This window comes from Chiloscyllium punctatum, chromosome 44 (genome assembly GCF_047496795.1).
Source record: "Chiloscyllium punctatum isolate Juve2018m chromosome 44, sChiPun1.3, whole genome shotgun sequence".
Taxonomy (NCBI): Eukaryota; Metazoa; Chordata; class Chondrichthyes; order Orectolobiformes; family Hemiscylliidae; genus Chiloscyllium; species Chiloscyllium punctatum.
The window spans coordinates 48707727-48724890 of record NC_092782.1 but is presented as its reverse complement, the minus strand read 5'-3'; the positions used below and the strand labels follow the sequence as shown (position 1 = coordinate 48724890).

Below are 17164 nucleotides of genomic sequence, written 5' to 3'. Positions count from 1 at the left end.
AGTACTCTAGCCTTTCCAAAATATACTTCAGCCCACTCATATGTGAAATACATTAACTACCTCTCAAACATAAATACTGTCCATTTTAATGCTTTTAACAAACCTAAAATAATTAAGTTCAACCTGATTTCCCTTCATGGTTATAATTCACTATAACTGAATGTTTTAGAAAAAAAGTAAATTGGAAGTATTCAATTACCATAAAGTGTGAGTTATCGGTGTTGTTACATGTTTCCTCATTTATTTGAAGGTGTTGACTCACTCTGGGCTGTGCCCCAAAAACAGTAGCAGCAATTGGATATCTTAATCAAAGGCCCAGAAATTAACTTTGTTCAAAGATACATGAGGGAGGGCACTGCTAATCCTGATCTAGTCTTGACATTCATAAATAGATATCTTTTTAGCGGAAACAACAGGATAACAATCCAAAATCAAACTCTAACTGATGGTTTTGTTTCCAAGTGGCTGCGCAGATGTGGCCAAATGCCCCTAATTCCCTACCCTGGGCTGAGATCAGCTAACTGAGCAGAATAGTGTTCAAAACTAGGACCTTCCTGACATGTATGATTCATGATAATGTAGCAACAGTGACCATATTCATCATGGTCACTCATTTATTTTATTGTGTAAATATTATTAACAGTGAACTAATGAATAAAATTAATTTTTTTTTCTGAATAGGGTGTTCGAGGTAGAAGAGGCAAGAATGGTTCACCTGGACCACCTGGAAATATGGGGCCACCTGGCAGGCAGGTAAGTGTTTCATCTTCAGCCTGAAGGTTATCAGGATAATGGTGCAGGATAAATCTGTTGGGAAAGGAAGCAGCATTTTCCAATTCAACCATTCATGCATCAGGCATTTCTACAACAGACATGGGACGGATATTAGGACACCGCAGGTGGAGCTGGAAACTAGGGGTAAAAGCCTTAACATCAGGTGGTAGACAGTGGGGCTGTGCTCATCACCTATCAGTAGTAGAAGAGGCATAGTCATTCCTTCTTGCTGTCCCTGGTATTTAACCAGTAGTGAAGGCTGCCCACTTGTAGGCTGCCGGATGAAACCTGCTGCCAATTTGCAAGTTGAGGGTAATCCTTCCTGCTCAGACACCCTGTGCACAGAGGCCTATGCTAGAATATAGTTCTCTCCAATGTTGCCCCCAGTCTTCCCCCACCAACTGTGTGTGCAGCAAATCCCACCTTCCTGAACCCAGTCCTCCAATCACATCACTGGTCTTCAAACCAAAAGAGAAAATGCTGGAAAATCTCAGCAGGTCTAGCAGCATCTGTAAGGAGAGAAAAGAGCTAACGTTTCGAGTCTGGCTGACCCTTTATCAAAGCTAAAAAAAGGGGAGAAATAGGGAGGTATTCATACTAGGCTGAGATTTACATCACTGGTCTTGACAGACTAGAGTACCACCATTTGTCTTCAAATCCAGCTCAATCAATGATCATAGACCCAATGGTGCTGCTGGGACTGGAGAGTGGACAGCAACCATTACTACAAAGATTTCCCTCCGTGAACCATGCTGAAACCATAAAGGAGGGTCTTCCTGTCTCTCATTACAGACTTCTAGTACTTACCTAACTGCCTCCTCTCACAGCTCCCCCTTTAAACACTGGTAGAATTGCAGTGCAAGCAGGGAGTAGCCCTTAATTTGCCTCCTTACTTGGCTACCTGATGCCATTTAGCAGGTGGCCAATACAATAATAGTGCCACTCCTGAGAATATAACATGATGTGGGCTCTTATGGTGGACTTAAGGTTGCTACCTCTGAGTCAGGAGATCAAAATTCAAATTCCACCCATTTCTGAGGCATATCACAGCATGCCTGAACAGATTAATTAAACTAACTGTAAAGAGAGTTCCTGAAGAAGGGGTTATGCCCGAAACGTAGATTCTCCTGCTCCTTGGATGCTGCCTGACCAGCTGTGCTTTTCCAGCAACACATTTTTCAGCTCTGATCTCCAGCATCTGCAGTCTTCACTTTCTCCTAAGTGTAAAGAGAACCTGTTAGGTTGTAAACAGACAGGATCAATGTTTGGGCTCCTGTGGTGTAGTGGTAGTGTCAGTACCACTAGACCAAAAAGCTTGGGTTCAAGTCCTACCTGCTCCAAAGGAGTGTCATCAATATGCCTGAACAGGTGCTTTTAAAATATGTATACCATAATGGAAAGAAGACAGTTGACTCACCTTTCACCCCTATTTCACAAGCCTTCTGACACATCTCTGGAGGGGAAATTTCAGCTTTGCACTCAGCCACACTCATGTACAATACCATCATTTCTGATTAGCCAAATTGTAATTGGAGTTGCCTACTAGATTATTTTAGGTACCTGTATAATTATTGTCCATAGATACATTCGTTTCTTTTTATGGAGCTTCAACTGTAGGGTGGTTTGATGTTACTGTAACTTGCTGTAGATACTAGTTTTCTGTCTGGAAGAATTTTCTGCTTTGGTATTTTTAAAACTTTTAATTGTGCTGAAATTCATGCAAATTATGTGCCTGTGCTTGTTTGCATTGGGTTTGTCAAGCTTCATTAAGCTAAACTGAAAATTCTACCCATGGATAATGCAGACTGGTTGAAGCAAATAAAATTTTGAACAATTACCACTTACTCAAACCTTTGTTTCATTAATTACCCTTTGAAGTAACATATTGTAGAATCAAAGTTATTAGACGTCCAGTATCAAACATAGTAAAATAGCAGTTGCTCAGAAATAATCAGAAATAGTGCTGCAAATCTGTACTTAAAAATCTCTGATATAGGAAGATAAAGCATTATTCATCTCCTGCATTTTCTTTCTCTCCTGTATACTCACTATGCTCAAATCAAGTCTCATTTGTTCCTACTCCAACTTGTCTTTCCCAGCATCTCAAACCAAATGAGCTCTTTTTCCTCAAGTACACTCTTTTCTCTGCAATTCACAGGATTTTTAAACATAAACAAGTTAACTTTTTGGACTTGTCTCTCCATAGTTCAGAACACCACACAGATAATGTTTTAAAGAGTAAAGTGAAAGCACCTAACCTACATCTACCATTTCAATGCCTTTCGTAATCATGAAGAACTCTATCAGAACATTTCTCAATGCTTTCTACAGAAAATATTCCAATATGTTCAGTCTTTCTTGATGGGAATAACATCAACTTTCTTCCTTCAATCACATTGATCTTTTATGTGCATGAAGCTTTTTCAGTACTCTAAGTAGGATCTGATCAAAATTTTGTTCAAGTCTAACAGAACTTCCTTGCTTTCAATTCTAATCCTTGAGAATTTTTTTTAAAAATTGCTTTATCTACCATCACAAAATATTGTGATTGCGTAAACGTACCCAACATCCCTCTGTTCCTCTGGCCCTAGACATGATTTTACACTGCCACAAATACTCGAGGGATGAAATTCCCCAAGGCCCTATTCATTGTAGCTGGCAACTTCAACCAGGCCAATCTCAAGAGAATGCTGCCAAATTACCGCCAACACATCTCCTGCCCTAACAGAGGACTGAACATTCTGGACCACTGCTACACAACCATCAAAGATGCCTACCCGCTTCATCCCCTGCCCACACTTCAGAAAATCAGATTACAGCACTGTGTTCCTTCTCCCAGTTTACAAGCAGAAGCTGAAACGAGAGGACCCTTCATAAAAGAAAGTACAATGCTGGTCCAAGGCTATGGAAGACCATCTCTGGGGCTGCTTGGAATTAGTGGATTGGACGGTGTTCAAGTACTCAGCGGAAAACCTAGATGAGTATGTCACCACTGTCATGGACTTTATTAGCAAATGATTGGAGGACTGTGTACCAAAGAAGTCAATCCAAGAGTTCCCCAACCATAAACCTTGGATGAACCAGACCTAATGAGGATGAGATGGTCAACATTCAAGTCAGATAACCCAGACCAATACAAGAAATACAGATATGACCTCCACAAAGCCATCAGGGATGCCAAGAGGCAGTACTGGACCAAGTTAGAGACCCAAACCTACCAAACAGATACCCAACATCTATTACAAGGCCCAAACAACATTACGGGATACAAAATAAAGCAGATCAAGACAGACAACAAAGATACATCCCTCCCTGATGCACTCAATGTTTTCTATGCTTGGTTTGAGTGGAATGTCAGCGGTGATGTAACGCTGGCCGCGACATCCTCAGACAAAACTGTTCACTCAGTCACCACTGCAGATGTCAGATCGGTCTTTCTTGGAGTCAACCCAAGGAAAACAATAGGCCCAGACAGGGTCCCTGGCTGAGCACAGATCCTTTACAGATCAACTGCTGAACTTATTCACCAGTATCTTCAACCTTTCCCTCCTACAAGCTGAAGTCCCCACTTGTTTAAAGAAGATCACCATCAGCCCCATACCTAAGAAAGCACATGCAATGTGCCTTAATGACTACCACTCAGTGCCTCTGACCTCAATAATCATGAACTGCTTCAAGAGGCTGGTCATGGCCCACATCAACTCCAGTCTCCCAGCCTGCCTTGATCCCCCACAATTTGCCTACCAACATAACAGGTCAACAGCCAATGCCATATCCCTAGCCCTGCACTCATCCCTGGAACATCTCAACAACAGGGACTCCTATGTCAGACTCTGGCTCATTGGCTACAGGTCCACCTTCAACACCCTCCAGGTTAATCTCAAACCTCTGTGACCTTGGTCTCGGCTCTGCACTCTGCTACTGCATGCTCAGCTTTTTGACCCATAGACAGAAATCATTGCAGATAGGTAACTGTACCTCCTTCACAATAATACTCAGTACTAGAGCACCCCCCCCCCCCTCAACCAGGGTGTGCCCTCAGTCCCCTACTGTACTCCCTGTACCCCATGACTGTGTTGCCAAATTCCAAATGAACGCCATCCACAAATGTTCGCCGACGACACCACAGAGTAGGACAGACGTTTAACAAAGAGAAGTCAAAATATAGAAGGAAGATAAAGGGCTTGGTAATGTGGTGCAATGAAAACAATCTCTGTCTCAAAGTCAGCAAAACTAAAGAACTGATCATTGACTTCAGAAAGAAAGGTAGAGAACATACCCCCATCTCCATCAACAGAAGTGAAGTTGAGAGGGTGGAGAGTGTCAAGTTCCTCAGAGTGACAATAACCAACAACCTGTTTTGGACTTCTCACATCGATGCATTGGTCAAGATGGTACAACAATGCCTCTTCTTCATCAGGCGGCTCAGGAAATTTGGCATGTCCATAAGGACCCTCCCCAAATTCTACAGATGCATCATTGAAAGCATACAGTCTGGGTGCACAACGGCCTGGTTTGGCAACTGCTCTGCCCAGGACCATAAGAAACTACACAAGGTGGTGTGCACATGGACATCAGACCATGATGGAAGCCGACCTCCCAACCATGGACATCATTTACATGGCTCGCTGCTGTGGAAAGACTGCCAACATCATCAAAGACCCATCACACTCCGTTGATAATCTCCTACAACCTCTTCTGTCAGACAGAAGATACAGAAGCATGAACACAGCACCAGCAAGTTCAGGAACTGCTTTTTCCCAGCTGTTATTGGAGTGATGAAAATAATGTTGATCTTGCTAACATTGATGTCGCCTAGTGCACGCTCTGTGCAATGCAACCTATATGCCTCTGTCTAAGTCTTTTTGATCTGTATATCCTTGCTTACTATGATCTGCCTTTATAGCTCTAAACAAAGCTTTTGAATGTACTTTGGTATACGTGACAATAAACAAATCAATCAATCAATCAATCACACTTAGTGTGGTAGAATCATAGATCACCCACCCCAGGGAAACGACCTTGTCTATTTACCAGATCCATGTCCCTCATGATTTTATAAACCTCTATAAGGTCACCCCTCAGCCTCCGACATGCCAGGCAAAACAGCCCAGCCTATTCAGCCTCTGACTATAGCTGAAACCTTCCAACCCCTGAAACATTCTTGTAGCCATGCTGTGGAGGTGCCAGTGTTGGACTGAGGTGGAAAATCACACAACACTAGGTTATAATCTAACCAGGTTTCGTTGGAAATTTTAGCTTTCAGAGTGTTGCTTCTTCACCAGTTAACTAGTGGGGCAGGATCATAAGACATAGAATTTATAGCAAAAGATCACAGTGTCATGCAATTAAAATGATATATTGAACAAACCTAGATTGCTGTTAAGTCTTTCATCTTTTAGAATGGGGTGCAGGTTTCAGTTAACTAATGTGTAAATCCCAGAACCTCTTTTAAGTCACATTCTCACAATAAGGGTGGCACAATGGCTCAGTGGTTAGCGTTGCTGCCTCACAGCACTAGGGACCCAGGTTTGATTCCACCCTCGGGTGACTGTCTGTGTGGAGTTTGCACGTTCTCCCTGTGTCTGCATGGGTTTCCTCCCACAATCCAAAGATGTGCAAGTTAGGTGAAATTGGCCATGTTAAATTGCCCACAGTGTTCAGAGAAGTATAGGTGAGGTGCATTAGTCAGGGGTAAATGTAGGGTAGGGGGAATGGGTTACTCTTCAGAGGGTTGGTGTGGACTTGTTGGGCCAAAGGGCCTATTTTCACACTGTAGGAATTGTAATAACTTAAGGTTTTATTTTTAAAAAGTGACATCTCAGTTCAGACAATATATTAAAGGTGTGAGGTTAGAGTCTGTCTGTATCCCAATCTTGAGTCAGACTGGTTCTATTTCTGAAGTATGATTTTATAAAATGTTATGTGGATTGACTGCCTGCAGATTGTGTGCTTTTGAGCAAAAATATAATGTATCTGCAAATCAGGGATGGCCTCAACCAGGCCCTTGGGTTCATGTCACACTAATTACAATTAATGACCCCACGACATGATACATTCTCACACAGACCTCTCTCATACACACACTTTCTCTCAGATATACACACATACAACCCCCACATTCACACCCACACACACCCTCCACAGGCTTATACTCCATCACACTCACGTACGCTCTCTACCAAGCATGCACATACGCAAACACGCACTCTCTCATACATACTCACAATCACACTCTCTCTGTCTTCCCCTCACATGTGCGTGTGTGTGCATGCGCACACACACACATACACACAAGTCAATGGGGTGAATTTGGAATTGCAGATACATTCTATTTTTGCTCAAAAAGCACACAACCTGCAGACTGTCAATGCAGGCAGTCAATCCATGTAACATTTTATAAATTCCTTCTTTGGAAATAGAACCAGTCTGACTCGAGATTGGAACACAGACAGACTCTAACCTCATATAATTAATACATTATCTGAGTTGAGATGTTACTTTTTAAAAATAAAACCTTGAGTTAACTCAAGAATGCAACTTAAAAGAAGTTCTGGAATTTACACATTAATGAACCGAAACCTGCAACCCATTCTAAAAGATGAAAGACTTAACAGCAATCTAGGTTTGTTCAATATATCATTTTAATTGCATGAAACTGTGATATTTTGCTATAAATTCTGTATCTTATTATTCTCCCCACTAGTTACCTAATGAAGGAGCAGCACTCTGAAAGTTAATATTTCCAAATAAACCTATTGGACTATAACCTGGTGTTGTATGATTTTTAACATTCTTGTAGACATTTATTTTCCAAGGTAAGTATGGCCTCAATAACATATATACTAACTCACATTTATCTACATTGAAGTTCATTTGCCCCATCTGGAAGCTTATTAATGGCTTCCTGCATTTTGTTACAGTCCCTCCCTGTAACCCCAGTTTGTTGTCACCTGCATTCTTTGTTACTGATTCAGTTCTCTTTGGATCTACACTAAGATATTTCTACAGACTAAAGAAATTAATAGGGAGGACACAGTTTGTCACAAACATAATGATATGTTCACTGCTGCTTCTGTGTTAGAGGTGTTTGATCGGTTGTGGGTTTATTTACGACAGCTTTTGATCTTTTACAAAAGTCATCCTTCTTTGCATATAAGCCTATTGCCAATTTCTTCTACTGTGATTCTTCCACCTCACTTATTTATGAGTACAGTAATATTATTGTTTAATTGTCTTATTTATGTGAGCAGTGATAGCAATCCAATTGTTAATTGAGATCAGGTACATGAGGATAGATCCAAGATTAGCCTTGAATATTGTTGCTCTGCCTGGTTCAATACAACACAATACTATTAATTCATCCCAGCAATTATCTTTCCATCAACCTAGATAACTCCTGGCTAGAAATGAACTTGCCCTGATTTTCAAACACAAGATGTCACAAATTTGTGTTCCATCTCATCTCAATGATTGTGGTGCTGTCTGTTATGTGGAGAAAGTAAGAACTGCAGATGTTGGAGATCAGAGTCGAGAGTGTGATGCTGGAAAAGCACAGCAGATCAGGCAGCATCTGAGGAGCAGCAGAATTGAAGTTTCATCAGGAAATCTGCTGTCTGTTATGTATTCAGCTCTTGTTCTTATGCTGAAAGTGAATTTGGTGTATAACAGGAGGACAGGGCAGCATTATTTTGTCAGTCATGTAGGACAGACAGCCTGTTCTTTGTAAAGGCAGGCTGATTCTCAAAGAGCAGCTTCACAACAGTTTTGCTGCAATGTAAGTTTTTGGAAACTGAAGACCAGACAAATCGGTGGGATCCATAGCGATGAATACATTATTGGATATATTAGTAGTGTAGATAAACATGAATAGAGATGCCACAGTCACACGGCAGATGACCAAGAAGGTAAAAAAAATAATCAGTCACAACTCATGGGAGTTTTGATCCAAGAATCTGGCAGCAGTATCCCAAGAGATCTAATGACCTCTTACCAGTGGTCAGACCAGTGAAAGAAGACTTTACATAATATTGTCTACCCGCTGTTCCATGAGTTTTTCATCCTGTGAAATGTGCAACTTTGATCCTTCACCCAGCAGCAGATTCAGGCTCTCAGGATTCATTCCTAACATCCAGATAATCTGTTTCACCCTCATGCAGCTACCAGTGCTGTCATTCTCACTGCCTCCATAAATCTCCAGCTATTCAACTATGGAAGGCACATCACAGTGTAACTGTACACAATCACTGACATTTTGTCACACAATTGAAAAGAATAGACCAGGGCCAGCAGAGAACAGGGACACATAAATCTCCTGAGCCATACTGAAGACATAATTCTCTGTATCATGGTGCTGGCTTCTCAAAGGGCTGCAACATTAGACATTCTAAGGGAATTGAGTGTGATTGCGTGCTCCTGCCTCATGCCCCTTCTCAACCCCCTACACACACAAATTTAGATGACTTTTTTTTGTTGTTTTATATAGTGTTAGGTATGTGTGACCATGTAACTTCTACTTTCCACCTGGACACTTTCTGTCAAGTCAACCTTCCCTCTGAGTTTCTGCTTTCAGATGTTCAACAGCTGCCAATTGTCAACCCCCAAGAGAGGAAAAGTATAGTACAACTAATGAGGGTTCATGACTTAGTCTGACACTCATAGCCACCAACTTAGACATGGCACTAAACTTAACTTGAAAGCTTCTATCATGGGCACATTAAACCAACATGTGTGGGCTTTAACCAGGCTGTGCAGAAAGGTGGCTCATTTACCAGCTAAACGGAAGGAAATCTTAATGGGGTTGCACATCATTACACTGAGTTCATTGCTTGCCCTGCCAGACAGCCTTCTCTCACTGACAAGGAGTGGCTCCATCTTGACAAAGGAGATAGTACAGTGTCTGCCATCTCCACACCTCTCCTCCATTTCTCTGTCATCCTGCAGAACTACAGGCACTGGCACTGCTGTCTCCATTCTTCTCCCTTCTTTTGTGTCGCAGGTCACCTACTCATCTCCATTCATCACAAAGATGCAGAAACTCTCTCTGGCAAATGCAGGAACTTACCAAAACACTTCCAGAAAACTTTCAGGTACTTTACAATGGAAATGGTCCAAAAATCTAACAGTCCAGCAGTATGTTACTCTTTAAATAACATGACAGCAGGGTTCAGCTTCCTTCTGCATATTTTAAAAAATAAATTGATAATCAAGTGCTGCCTGGACCTATGCTGAGCAGAAATCACGTCCCCCAGTTGATCTGTGTGGTGTCATAATAACTCCATGTTGATATGTTCCATTGTGCACAGCAGACACAATAACATGGGCTTTATCTCAGAGCACATTGTAGTGGGCCACTTGTAGTAGCCAGCAACTCAGTATATCCTCAGGAAACCTGGGTAGATCTTTATGATGCTACATCAGTTAACCAAATGAGCATTTGTGCCTGCAGTATCTATTTCCCACACTGAAAACATTTTGTCTTCCTTTCTAACTTTCAGGGTCTTCCAGGGAAAGCTGGCAATAAAGGTTCGAAGGTAAGTTAATTTCAACCATTTTCTTTCTATTTTCCATTCATTAACAGCTTTCAAGCTCCAGTATGGATTATGATAACGCCCGGTAATGTCAATGAATGAGTGAACCAGGGGCATGTATTGATAATCCTGAGTTCAACCCCGATTCTTGCATTTTAAAAAATGGAATTCAGGACTTTAAAAGTTGTTGTCAGTGAAAGTCCCCATTTAGCAGCTGGAATGCTATTTAAAAACTAGTTTACCAAGTCCCTAATGAGGAAAACCACCATTCCTAACCAGTCTGCTTTGAATTTTACTACACGCATTCTCACAGACAAACTGTCACCTGTTAACTGTCCTCTGAAGGGCCTAATAGGCCATTCCATTGTGTCAAACGACTAGAAACACTTAGATTACACAGACTACAGTGATTCAAAAAGAAAATTTAAAAATAAGAAAAACTTGGGATGGGAAATAAAATGCTGGAGATGCCAGGAAAGCACACGTCCCAGGAACATACTTGTTTTCAATGAAGTAGGTTTTAAAACTGTGAATCCAACCTGGAAGGAAAGTTGATACCAGAATTGAATTTTAGGAGACAACATTTTGATTGGGACTTTAATAGAACCTGGACTTCTGTTTCCAGTCTTGGCTGGAAGTAGGAGAGTGGTCTTTCTTATTCTGCTTTCAGGCAGATTAAGAGCCAAAAAGAGTTAAAAGATTGAAAAAAGAAGGAATGAGGAAGGAACTAATAATTCACTGGAGTCACAAGGAACACATATTTTTCAATCCCCTTATTTCTCTGATAAGTGCTCTGCTTAGTGAAAATCTAAGATAGCAGGCAGGGCAAAATTCCAAAATCACTTTGATCTATTTGATTGGATCATTTTATGTCTTGCTTTGTAGTCATCACTGTTGCTTGCTCGGCTGTCTGTATTTGATCCATTATTTCATGATTTTCATTGCTGATCACTGCTTCCTCATTGAGTTGTAGTTTATTCTTGTATTATGCACATGAAAGTTGAGCCAATTCGGTGCTTTTAAGACATAATATTGGTATATTGATAAAAGCTGAAAAATGTGTTGCTGAAAAGCGCAGCAGGTCAGGCAGCATCCAAGGAGCAGGAGAATCGACGTTTCGGGCATAAGCCCTTCTTCACTCCTGATCTCCAGCATCTGCAGTCGTCACTTCCTCCTATATTGATAAAAGGCAATATGCAGAACTGACTAAACAAGACACGTAAAATATTATGGTTACTCAAATAGATGTGAGTATGTAACCGGTTGTATTATTCAGTTCTAGGCCCGAAGTTCAAGCTAGACAGACCACTTACTTTCATGTGCTATCAAATTCAGAGTGAAGAATTTTTAACATTGTCATATTTTACACTTGATTAATCAATACATTGTTAGTTATACTTCATTATTTTGTAATTAAAGTTGTCACAGGGGTGTGGTTTTATGATTGCTTATAACAGGGTGACATTGGACTGGGGGCCCGAGGACCAAGAGGGAGCCTAGGCATTCCTGGTCGTAGGGTAAGATACTGAGATTCTTTGATTTGGTTCTCCCTCTCTTGTTCTTCCTCTAACTCTCGCTCTAACTCTAACTATCTTCAGGCCTGCCCAGACCTTTTTGAAGGTCCTTTTTAAATTACTGCCTAACTTTCTATATCCCTCCTTCAGAATCTCATCCTTTTCCCTTCTTGTCTCGTTAGTTCCAATGTGTTCAACAACATCCTGCTGGTCCCTTTCCCCATTGAGAACATTCTGCACCTTCGCTGAGATATCCAGGGAGGCAACACACCATTCTGATTTTTTGCTGCTAGCTGCAGAAATGTCTATCTATGCTTCTCACTAGAAAGTCCCCTATCACAATCGATTGCTTGGAACCTGACGTATTCCTCACTACATTATTAGATTAGATTACAGTGTAGAAACAGGCTCTTCGGCCCAACAAGTCCACACCAACCCGCCAAAGCGCAACCCACCCATACCCCTACCCCTACATTTACATTTACCCCTTACCTAACACATTAGAGCCATTCTCGGTACCAGAATCTAGGTTGTTCATGCTACATTCCCATGAGAGTTCATCTGATATGGGCCATTTTGTTCCTCCTTTAGCTATGGCCCATATTAGTGTTGCACCCACCAGATTGCGATCCTGAGCAAAATCTTGTTGGATTATCCATTGAGGTGAGTGTGTTTGTGCTGGTGGAAGGTGGGAAGGAAGGACTTGACAGTCCATCCTCTGAGGTTCATAATTTTTCTTCCCCCGAGGATTGGTTGTGGGTTGGTAGAGATGGGTCCTGAACAATGGATCTTCTTTTTGTTCAGAGATTTCAGGCAAAAACACAAAGATATGTTTGCATTATGAGCTTTAATTTTGACATTAATGCTTGACATATAAATAAGACTAGCAAAATTAGAGGCTTTCTCACCTTTAACACAGGCATTCTCCTTGTTCAGCTGCTAGCTCAGCAACCTGCTCTTCGAATGGGGACAGGAGCCTTATGTCAAGTATCAATCCCATGTCTGTACATATTCAACCTTATTATGCAGGTTCTTCTCTGGTGGAAGATGAAAAGCATCAAGAGACATTAACATGGGTACATGAGCATTCTGCCTGTATTCTTGTAGAGATGTCAATCCCCAGAACTGTGACTGTCTGTGCGCATTACCAGTAAGAAAGATACGGTGTGTAGGAACTTAAGAGTTAAAGAGTTCTGGATGAAAGGTGATTAAATGTCATCAAAGAATTATAGTTGATAAAAAGCAATAAATCATTGTATGAAAGCGTGCTTGATGTATCCAAGAGGTATTCATTCCAAAACCACATTTTGTGGTTGTGTCCTTGTCACTTGCAAGCCTCTGGGGAAAAGCTATTAGATGTGATTGGTCTGCTAATTGTGAAGAAAGGTTAATGAACTGATGGTGTCTCAGTGTTGTAGCTCCTTTTCTGTTTTAAAGTGAATCCTGGAGATGTGTAAGAGGCAGTACCACTGTGGTAGCTGCAGTGAAGTAACTTACATTGCTCACACATGAGGCATGTGATGGAGGTGCCAGGCATCCAATCTTGTATCTGACAGTCCTCTGTAGTGGTAACCTTACAATATTAATTCACGCTCATAGGGCATAAAGCATCAAATAAATAGATAGTATATACCCTGACAAGGGACAGCAGATTATTCATCCTCTTGTAGTACAGGAGCCAGGTACTCTTGAAGCACCCAGTGGCTATCTCTGTCCAAGCTGCCCTTGTCAGCCAGAACGGCCTCCTGTTGCCATCTCTGGGGAAAGAATTTCCCTTTTCCTGGGTATTTCAAGATAACTCTAGGGAGGTATGACTAAAGTGCTGCTTTTTGTCAGATCTCTGACATTTCAAAGGGTGGTGGGTGTTTGTAGATGTAGCTAGATCAAGATTGAGTAATGCAGCTGGGTTGGAAAGAGTGAAGTGCTGTCCACGTGACCTTTAAATATGGCACCTGGAAGATCCTGCAGGGTGCAGAATCTCCTGTCCACTTGCCCATAAAATTTGCCATGTTACCTGTGAGTGCGAATGCAATGAGCTGAGGAAGACAGAATCATGTGAGAAAATGTGAAATCCCCACCTTCCGAGCAGAAGTGTCTCTTGCTTTTAGGCTCATTTCTCAAAAACACGTTATTCTGTCCTTTTGCTTAGTTTTTGCCTTCATTCCTTTTTTTCCTCTCCATCCACCTCTTTTTCAAATGAGAATGTTGTTATGATCTGGATTTTCATTGTACAAAGCAACTTAGCCAAATTAAATTGATCTGAAGGGGAGTTACATCAGACTCAAAATGTTAACTCTGCTTCTCTCTAACTAAATATGCTGGGTTTTTCCAGCACCTTGTTTTTATTTCATTATAAGTCAAGCTTAAGTTACTGCCAAAATGAGATAACATTGTCAGCTACTTTGAAGGACATTATTAAGGACAGAAACCATCTGCTCTTGATGAAAGTAGTAGTCACTATTCACTTTTATAATTCATTTTCTTGTTTGAACCTGTTTTAATAATGCAATATTTTTAGTCTGAGATTGAGTAAAAAGAAAGGACAAAAATGTTATCAACTTCAGCAGTCACCCTGGCTCATCAAACTCTCTCTTCAACAGTCTGTCCGAATTGGAATGTCCCACACTAGTCATGTCAGAAACTTATTGTCAAGAAATATTACACTTCTGGGATGCTGCATGAACAGAAGGAATATGTATAAACATTCACACTATCAATTACACTATAGATAAAAATCTAATGGTCATTCTTTTAAAAAACTTTTCTAGGGAGTTAATGGTGCTCCTGGATCAATTGGAGGCCCAGGTCTCACGGTAAGTTGCTGGAATGTGGCTGACCAAACAACATGGGTAGAACTGTCTCAAAACAACATTCTTTCAGAAGTTACATGCTAACGTATATTTGTGTTGTTCTTTTTGTTTCAACAATTCTCCCTGCTGTAATAATCAGCACCCTCCAGTCATAATGCACTGACTCCTTCAGGTTATCCAAAGTGAAATATCACACGACACCAGGTTATAGTCCCACAGATTTATTTAAAATCACAAGCTTTCAGAGCAACACTTCTTCATCAGGTGCAGTGAGAGAGGGAACACTGACAGAGTTTTTAGGCAGAGAGAACAAGGATCATATAATTGGTGTAAGCGAAGTGAATAAACCTAAAGTGGCTGATGAAGAACTCTGTTAGAAAGGAGATACAAGTTTCGATTGATTAAGATGCAAATTCAGAATCTGTTTCAAGTCACTGCCCCAAGATTATTAAAGGTTTTATCAGAGTCTGCCTAACATTCCAAACTTCAATCAGGCAGAGATACAAATGGTGATCTCTCAGGTCAGACTGTATTGTAGGTGTGAGGCTTTGTTCAGAATCTGTCCCTGAGTTTTAAATCAGACTGGACTTATTCTGAAAGCAGGAACTTATAAAATGCCACACTGACTGACTGACAAAAGACACAAATCGTGTGTTTTTTGAACAAAATAGAATGTATCTGCAAATAAACAAACATCTTGGATGAAATGATTCACCCCATAGATTTATATAAGTGTGTGTGTGTGTGTGTGTGTGTGCGCGCATGCCTGTGCTTGAGAGAGACAGTGTGTGTGAGTGTTAAGAGAGTATGTGTGCAGGTGTGTGTGTGAGAAGGTCTGTGTGAGTGTGTGGGTGTGTTTGTGTGAGAAAAGAGTGTGTGCGTATGTGTGTGAGAGTGAGAGAGAGTGTAATAAGCAATCCAAAACTGTACAAACTAATTAGGGTAGAGAGGTCATAACAATTTACCAAGGTGATGCTGTCACATGCTCTCTCGCACACTTAAACTCTCTCATACTCACACACAGTCTCTCAAGCACACACACACACACTCTCTGCCTATAAACTCTGTGTTGATGTTCACTGCACCTGACGAAGGAGCATCACTCCAAAAGCTTGTGAATACAAATAAAACTGTTGGACTATAACCTGGTGTTGTGTGATTTTTGACTTTGTCTAACCCAGTCCAAAACCGGCAGCTCGACAGATATCATTCCACTGTAGCATGTATTATGGCACTAGGTAAGGAATTTCATAAGAATATTGACGCAGAGATAGGAGTGTTACAGAGCCACATTCCAATTGCCTGGCATATCCTTCATATCAAGAATGTTTGAAAGATTGTGGGTTTGAGCTACTGCTATGTTGTTCACCTACTTGCTTCAGGGTGTTACCTTTTCACATAAAGTTAGCTGTTAAGGCAAAATTCATCCATTCTAAATCTGTCTTAGTAGTCTTTTGTCAGGACTTATTTATCTAGTGTTCTACTGGTTTGTCCTCACTCTGGGTCCCATGAGTTTCTGATAAATGATCACATTAATATAACTGTAGCTAGAAGGTATGACTTTATTTCCTTGCTGAATAAGCGAGACACATATGCCCATTTTAAATCTCCTAGTTCAAATGAATTTGTCAAAATAACTTTGAATACTTCTGGTATTTCCTCCTTTATTTGTTGTACTGCCTTGAATTTAATTTGTTAATTCTAAGAGGATGAGGTAGAGGGGTTTCATCAATTTCTGTCCCTTCAGCTTCTTAAGAACCTGTGCTTCACCATCCTCCAAGCCCCAGCACATAAATAACACAAGTGAAGTTCAATTGTATATTGTTAGTGTAAAAAACCTCCATCCTAGATGAGACCCTGCACATCTTCATTTCCCATAAGTTCCTTCAGGCAGAGAGGTGCTTTGGTTTGCTGGCTACATGCAACTATTGAGTTCTACCAATATGACACTACATGGTAAGTAAATCTTTACTCCACATACATTTCTTGATTATTAATAACAGCGACTTGAGATATTCAATATTGGTCTCCATGGATCACTAGATTAGATTAGATTAGATTCCCTACAGTATAGAAACAGGCCCTTCAGCCCAACAAGACTACAACAATCCTCCAGAGAGTAAGCCACCTAGGTCCATTCCGTTACGTTTATGCCTGACTAATGTACCTAACACTATGGGCAATCTAATATGGTCAATTCACCTGACCTGCACATCTTTGGATTGTGAAAGGAAACTGGAGCACCCGGAGGAAACCCACGCAGACACTGGGAGAATGTGCAAACTCCACAAAGACAGTCGCCTGAGGCTGGAATAAAACCTGGGTCTCTGGCACTGTGAGACAGCAGTGCTAACCACTGGGCCACCATGCCGCCTGTAGTGAAAGAAATAACATATTAAAGTTATAAACTGCATTTGCTACTGTCTCTCTTTCCTGTTATCTCTTGGCTATGAAACTTTACTCAGTATGAGTCAAAACCTTCAGAGGAGATGGAAGTAAGCTGAGGTGGGAAAAATGTTTCAGTATGATTTAAAAA

The 17164-nt window shown here is 41.0% G+C and overlaps 1 protein-coding gene across 15 annotated transcripts in view; it reads left to right on the top strand.

Annotated features, from left to right (window-relative positions):
* Positions 1–17164, top strand: part of col7a1l (collagen type VII alpha 1-like) — a 428727-nt gene that overhangs the window by 253444 nt on the left and 158119 nt on the right. For 14 of the 15 annotated variants that reach the window (XR_011955318.1, XR_011955319.1, XR_011955320.1 and 11 more), the window contains 4 exons: positions 682–753; positions 10272–10307; positions 11762–11821; positions 14587–14631. Coding sequence is in view for 12 of the 15 variants with exons in the window: in XM_072562892.1 (XP_072418993.1) it covers positions 682–753; positions 10272–10307; positions 11762–11821; positions 14587–14631 (213 nt within the window). In the remaining 3 variants the exon portion in view is untranslated. The remainder of the gene's footprint in view (positions 1–681; positions 754–10271; positions 10308–11761; positions 11822–14586; positions 14632–17164) is intronic. The other variant, XM_072562893.1, reaches the window with a different exon arrangement.